Here is a 7,771-nt window from a genome sequence, read left to right as displayed (position 1 = left end):
GTAGCAGGTAGAATTAGGGTATGGACGTCGGATGTTTGTCTTGAATTCTCAAAACGCTGAGTTGGCTTCCAGTACCACATAAACTAGATGCTACCAGTGTGATCAGTCTTAGGTGGTGGCAGGCAGATCAGAAGTCTAAGTTATCCTCAGCTGCATAGTTTTGGAACAAACTGAGACAAACAAGACTCTATCTTAAAAAGAAAAAATTATTTTCCACAAAATAAAATATATTGTGCCACATGTGATGAGTTTTATTTAAACTAAGGAAGATCTTAAGACTTGCTTTGTTAATTTATAAGATCCAAATAAGTATGACCCACACGAACAAAAGCTCTGTGTTCCTCAGTCTGTTTTGTTTGGCTGATTTTGTTTTGTTTTTTGTTTTTGTTTTTCAAGATAGGGTTTCTCTGTGTAGCCTTGGCTGTCCTAGTCTTTTATTTTGTAGACCAGGCTGGCCTTGAACTCACAGTGATCCACTGCCTCTACCTCCCTGAGTGCTAGGCCTGGCTTCCTCAATCATTTTTACAAGAGAATCCATCCTGTGACAAAAATGTTGATACCTGCCATGCTACAGTGGTCTGTGTTCTAAGCTAGTGGCCATTGTGACATCACTATCAGATGAGGACCACAGGAAGGATCACATGCAGTGAGCTGTTAATTCACCAAGCTCTGAAGTTAGGCTGCTTGGAAGAGGCAAGCCACTTAACCCTGCCTGTTGCTGCCTTTGATATTCTCAATCTGGTACTCAATGATGTAAGCAGCAAAGAACTCCAGCAAATAGGAAGAGAAACGCCATATCGCACATAAATCGCTTCTTCCAGGATTCCTGTCATGCTTCCCAGCACTTTGGGTCTTACATCTCAGTGAGAAAAAAAAAATGTACAGATTTCACACCAAAAGAGTAAAAGCTGCTGCGGGGCATGTGTGGACTTCAAATCTTCACAAGATCAGACGATCTCTTAAAACCGCTTACCAGAAATGTAAGATCCAGCACTCATATTCAACAAGCTACCCAACAGTGCCTTCTTATGATTATGACCAAGGTGATCTCAATTTGAATGAAGAAATGAATGTAGCAGCAATGCTCCAAGACATTAAAACGGGACAAACAGAACTCCTCAACCACATGACTAACGTTGTCAGCACAGTATCAAATACCCAAGACAAGATCAACCATTACCAGAAGCACATGGAAGTCCTAGAAACCAAAATAAACATTAGCGAAGACAGACAAACTGCAGTCACCGAAGAAATCCTCTCTATGAAAGAAGACATCAACAGTCTGAAGAAGAAGGTGACGGAGCTAGAAAGCCAGAACTCTGTCTCCAGCATACACTGTCTAGAGGTTCTGGAGGGACAAAAGGGTAAAGAAATTGTACAACTGCTCCAGAAGCTCCTACAACCTGAGAGCCCGAAGGGCACAGCCACCCCTACAGACACCGTCCTCTCTTCAGCAGAACCAGAGAGGGTGCCCAGTTACCCGGAGCTCACTTGTCAGCTGAAGAAAAGAACAGTGTCTCCTCAAATTATAACGCTGAAGAAAACTGATAGCCTCCGAAACGCATCAGTGAACTTTAAAGAGGCAAGGCCAAGTATCTATATTTACCCTGACTTCAGCACATGGATCAAGCTCACTTTTGTGCATGGGGGAAACTGGAGATTTTTCCTCAGTGCCACCAAGCTAGAGGAATTCATCCAGTGGCTTCTGTCTAGACCACCCATCCTTCCAGAGGAACCGCAAATCACACCCCAGAGAGACTGTGCCGTCACTGGAGCCATCGAGAGCTTAGCCACCATCTGCCTCTCTCTTTTCAACTACATCTACTACCTTTTTGGTTCCTCAAAAGAGGAAGTAACTCGACTTTAGAGTTATTTTCTGCGTGGCTTGGTACGAAATAAATGTAGCCCGTTGGCCTCAAGCAGTCCTATGTGTTTGCGCTGACTGTGAGCTCCAGTTTGGTGGCTGTGTGTGCCTGCTGTCCACGAAGTTCCCACACAACTACCACTGAGTTGTATCATCACACTGGACTTCTATGATCCATTTCCTACCAATGTTTTTGCCTTCTTCACAAGCAGTTCATGAAGTCAAATGAAATGTGAAACATTTGGGAACTTCCTCATCAATCTAGTTGCTGTGGTAGAAAAAAAATTGTGATATAAGAACAACAACAATAACAACAACAACAACAAAAAGAAAAACGTTGCCCAAACCACTAAAGTTAAGAATATATTGGGGCTGGAGGGATGGTTCAGAGATCAAGAACACTTGTTTTTCTTACAGAACCTGGGCTTGGTACCAACTACCCAGGCTAGGCTGTTCACAGCCACTTGTAGCTCCACTTCCAAGGGGATCTGATGGCCACTCTGCCTCCCTGAGCATCTTCAGGTACATATATGAACTCAGGCACACACATACACATCAAATAAAATCATCAAAACATATATAAACGAAAGGCCAAGTTATTGCAAGGAAAATGTTAATTACAACAATAGGATCTTTTTCTTTAACTTCATCTCTATTAGTCAATTAGATATGAGAGGGAATCCTAAATATAGTTCAGCAATTTTTTTTTACACTTTTCTTTCAAGGAGACAATTACTATGCACATTTGCTGCAAAGAAAAAGGCAAAAACTAAAGATGTATTTGTGAATTAAGTAAACCTCATCACTATAATATGATATTAAACCTTTACTGGCAAGATGTGTATTCAACTGAGATGCCCAGGGCAATCTTAATTTTAATTGATGTTTGTCACTATAATGCATTTTTTTCTAAATATCACACAGAACAGGGGTTTACAAATGTTCTTCCCCCACTTCTTATTCCAGTTAAGGAATCATCTTTCCTATTGTAACCATGTTATTAAACAAAGTATTCTCTATATATGTACTAATTTTAATTACCCCCAGTCAGCAATCTGAAAATGGAAAACAAGCAAGGTAGGCAGAGCAGAAAGGTGCCACTGGAAGGAGAGCAAAAACTCCAAGAGTAATACAGTGAGCACAATTTTTTTGATTCTTTACAAATTTACAGATATGCATGTACACAATGGCCTTCAATACATTGCTTTAGAAATACACTCATGCGCAATACACTCAGTAAAATCCAGGGTATATCTTAGATGGATCAGCTTTGGAAATCTCTATGCATGATTCACCAATGTGTGAGGAGCATTTCCAGATAACCATTTCAGCACACTGGGCATCCAGACACGATGAAGGTGGCCTTGGCATAGGCAAGTGACAACCTAAGTGGTGTCTACCAAAAGAAAAAAAAATTAGTCACCAAGTACATGCCTGGGTATGGGGTGTTCTTTGTGTCAGAGTAAACATAATTTTCCACTTCTTGCACATGTCAGACAGTGTAAGATTTTGCAAGAGAATGCTGTGTAGTAAGAAAATACACATGTGGGAAATCACAAGATAATATGTTCTGAACCTCAGCTCTAAACCCTACACTTTGAAGTTCTATTACTTAATTGCAATTAGGTTTGTTCTGCATATTGTGAAAGGGGAATTACAGTAATCTGATAGTAATTTTTCCCAGTGAAATAAGAGATCATGGAGGATAAGAGAGGAAGCAAAAGACGTTCTCTGTACTTCACAGACACAGCACTAAGCAGAACGGATAACGTGCGTCCACAAAGAGCCCTCAAGGCATGACAGACGGGGAGGGGCAGCAGAGAGCAGTAGAAACAGGACTCCCAGTATTGGAGGCACGGGAGCACTGATGAGGCTTGTCGTAGGGTAGAGAGAGGGAGAGGGTAATGGAGCAGACAGGAGGACAAACAAGCGTGAGCACAGGAATGAGGCTGATAGGGAACACGGGAAATAAAAGCCAGCAAGCATCGCGTGTAGATATAAGTACGGACAGGCCATTAAGTTCTTTCAAACCTTTCATGCACCTCATTTTCTCTTCAGGGACTCTCTCTCTCTCACAGTGCTTGCTTTAACCCGTGTTTTACCTGCACACAAGTGCTGGATATGGTGGCGCACACCTGGAATGATAGCATTTAGGAGGCTGAGGCAAAAGGGCCACAGCCTATGGAAAAGAGGAGGAGGAGGAGGAAGAGGAGAAGAGTCAGAATCGAGGTGACCGCAAGTGTCTCCCGAGGTTTCAAGAGATGATTGTGTTCATCCTGGTGAATTCTGTTACCTCTAAGGAAAAGGGAGATTTTTCTTTCTGACAAGATCTCATGCTGAGATCATAACAAAGTCCGTAAGTGCAGGTCTGAACTCTGCAACCCCTCACTTGCTCATCCATAGCTCAGATCTTGCGCACGTACGTCCTCCAGTGGCTCACAGTTAGTCTCCTTTCTTTTCTTACATGTTAGCTTGTTTTGTGTGCAGGCATGTGCAAACCATGGAGCACTGGATGGCACATATGTGGAGAGAGAGTTGGTTCTCTACTTCTGTTTGAGTTCTGGGCCCTTAGGCCGGTGGCAAGTGCTTTTACCTGATGAAGTGTCTTGCCAGCCCTACTCCCCTATTCATCTTATCACTGTTCAATCGGTTTCCTTTTTCTTAAGCCCACTGATAATATTCACCTAGCTGCCGCCTCTGTGTTCCCTTCTTTCTGTGCCGTTCTCTCACACCCCTTCACTGATAGGAGGCCCGGACTCTCTGTTCCTAACTTTTCCCTCTTTTTCCCACAGGTTATGTCTTTACACTAAGGTTCTTTTTGGATTCTTTCCATTTTTTTTCTTTTCATGCTCTTTTAGATCCTTCTTGGTTTTCTTAGCTGACTTCCTCAGTCCCAAGTATTCCTCTAAAATATGTTATATCTTAAGTTAAAGAACCTGTGAACCAAAATCTTCTGAGCTTTTGACTCAAGTGACCACCTATCTCCTTTGATTAACTATGAAAACCTTTTCTATGAAACAAAAGCTACTTTCAGTATAATTAGACAAATGTAATATATACATAGACATACTCAAATATAAAACTTAACATACTTGCAACAAATCGTCTCATACCATTGTTACTGTAAATTAAGCACATTTGTTGGGGGATGTAGCCAACAGCATAGGGTGAAGAGTGAGAACTTTGATAGAACGGACTTTAAAACAGTTGCTGAATGGATAACTGGCACTGGCCATTGTGCCCCCAGTTGTGCATATGGTGGTGATGCTTGTGCCTGTGATTATGGCAATTTTTTCCCCCGTAAGCCTGGCATTCTTCAGTTTTTCTCAACTCTAAATTAAATGGGATTTACGTCTTGAGATTATTGCATTAATTGAGTAGGATCATGTGTTCTGTGTGCTCATAAGCACCTGATTTAGCAGATAGAGGGTAGTCATTTCCATCCAGTCTTTAGCTGGATGGAAGGGTGTTAACAAGGGACACAGAAATGAATGGAACAGGGACCTTGCCTCAAAGAGCTCCCTTCAGGACTCTGCCTTCTTTTATCAGCCATAAAGGGCTCGAGAAAAAATAATAAACAAAGTGACAGGCTAAATACAAAAGCTTCAAGCAGACTCTTGACTCCCTTATCCAAAGATAGTGTGATAAGAATAAGACAGGGTGTGAATCTCTCCTCCTGATCTGGGCAGCCAACCAATATTCCATCATCCTCAGCAGTTGTTCGCCAACCTCTAATTGCACTCTATATAAATAAGCAACAAAGAAAAGGACTTGAAAGGAAGAAAGAAGACTGAGTTTAATATAAATAATTTAGTTCAGTTAGGAATGTTTGCTTCAATAGACATATTCACCAAGAGAACTCTGTTTATTTAAAACAACATTCATCAACATTATTGGAATCTGACACTGTGTCAGGAACTAGCTGAGCTAGGTATGAACAGATAGAAAGACAATAGTCTCATTCTGAAGAAACATACTTTGAAATGGTGTTCTTTCTACCTGCCAATTAAGTTAACCTGCTGCTTAGATTTTGATTTAAAACAACTCACTAACAAAAATTTGATGTTCCCCTGCTGTGGAATACAATTTCAGTTCCTGTTTTTAAAAAAAGCCAAAAAAGAAAAAAAAACATGGTTATTTCTCAAAATCATAGTTTCAACTTCTGCGATATCATTTTATGCTCCTCCAAAACTATAAATGGTCAACATTTTAATGGATTGTGCCAGGAAGCTTCAGCTGTAAAGTTTACAGCTCAGAAAGCACATCATAAACGTATAGTATTAACTGGACTTTTGTTACCTTGCAAATCTAACAGTAAAGTGTCCGAGATAGTGTATCAATGAAACTACAAATCCAAATCTCTGTGTAGGCCAACAAGTATTCAGAAAAAGTATCTGCAAGAGCGGTAGCACTAACCCTGACTCCTACAGGACTACCACAGTCTCTGCTTTTTAGTACATCTCAAGATGGGATGGGAAGCACACAGGCTGTGAGCACTAGTGAGTTACGTTGGGGCTAGGGAACAAGTGACAAGAACTACGTTCGAGTTAGGGCAAGAACTCTAGCATGAGAGTCTGAAGTGAGGGAGCTCCTGAGCGAGAAAGGAGACAAGGGTTCCTTTGGCTACTGAGAATGTCTGGAGAATAAGGGTCGAGGTGGGTCCAAGTGTCCCATGGTGTTGAAAGACCAAAGTCTTGAGATACTGTCAAGTCTGGTAGTGCATCCCTATATTCCCAGCACTCCAGAAGCAGAGGCAGGAGGACCAAGAGTTTCTGGCTGTCGTTGGCTCTGCAGCAAGTTCAAAGCCAGCCTGAGCTACATGAGACCCTATATCAAAAATAAAACAAAACAAACAAATGGGTCTGAAATATGAAAGAATATGTACATAGAGCACCTAGAGGTGGGGGCACATATTTGTACATGGCTGTGTAGAGGCCAGAGGACGGTATTATCATTCTTCAGGAGCTGTCTACCTTGTTTGTTCAGACAGGGTCTCTCACCAGATTACCAAATAGGCAAGGCTGCCTGGCCAGTGAGCCTCTGGGCAGATGGAGCCCACCTCTCTCCACCTGCCTGGCACTGGGGTTCCCAGCACTGGCCACCACTCCGGATTTTGTTTTGTTCTGTTGTTTTGAGGGTTCTGTTTTATTTTGCTTTCATTGTTGTTTTCATTTGGGGTGGAATTATTTTCTTTAATTTTGGGTGGGTGGGTAGTTGTTTGCTTCCTTTTTTTTTTAATGTGGATTGTAAGAATTAGACTCAGTTGTCATGCTTCCAAGGTAAGGTACTTTGCCAACAAAGTATATCCCCAGTGCCTAAATGTATAGGTTTTTCTCTCTCGTTTATCCTTTGGAATGAAATCTTGCATCAGTAATTCTGTTGCTGGGACAAAACACGTGTGACACTCAACTTATAAGGAGGGGATTGGGCCAGTGAGATGGCTCAGTGGGCAAAGACACTTGCCACCACGTCTGACAACCTAAATTTGATGCTTGGGACCCATGGTAGAAGGAGAGAACCAACACTTTTAGGCTTTCCTCTAGCCTATATGAGTGAAATGTGGCACACAAACTATAACTTAAAAGTTTTAAAGAGAGAGACGGGTTCCTTTGGGCTGATAACTGAAGAGGTTCCAGTGCACACCAGTTGGCTGGGCCTGTGCTAGAGCAGTACACCTGGCCAAATCTGGGTAAAAGCAAAGCCTCTCAATGTCAGCCAAGAGGCAAAGATGGAGAGGATGGGGAAGCCATCCATTGCCTCTGCCTCCCTGAGTGCTAGGATCAAAGGCATGCACCACCATCTCCGGCTTCCTCAATCATTTTTACTAGTTAAAAAGAGAATCCATCCTGTGACAAAAATGTTGATACCTGCCATGCTACAGTGATCTGTGTTCTAGGCCAGTGGCCA

General features: G+C 42.0%; 1 protein-coding gene across 1 annotated transcript; it reads left to right on the top strand.

The window, feature by feature from the left end:
* Window positions 1-877: 877 nt before the first annotated feature.
* On the top strand, window positions 878-1,867 carry Ccdc54 (coiled-coil domain containing 54). The gene has a single exon (XM_021659138.2). The coding sequence runs from the start codon at window positions 878-880 to the stop codon at window positions 1,865-1,867; it is 990 nt and encodes a 329-aa protein (XP_021514813.2).
* Window positions 1,868-7,771: the final 5,904 nt, after the last annotated feature.

This window comes from Meriones unguiculatus, chromosome 17, assembly GCF_030254825.1.
Source record: "Meriones unguiculatus strain TT.TT164.6M chromosome 17, Bangor_MerUng_6.1, whole genome shotgun sequence".
Classification (NCBI taxonomy): Eukaryota; Metazoa; Chordata; class Mammalia; order Rodentia; family Muridae; genus Meriones; species Meriones unguiculatus.
Note: the sequence above shows the minus strand (reverse complement) of the source record. Positions and strands in the feature narration are given on the sequence as shown.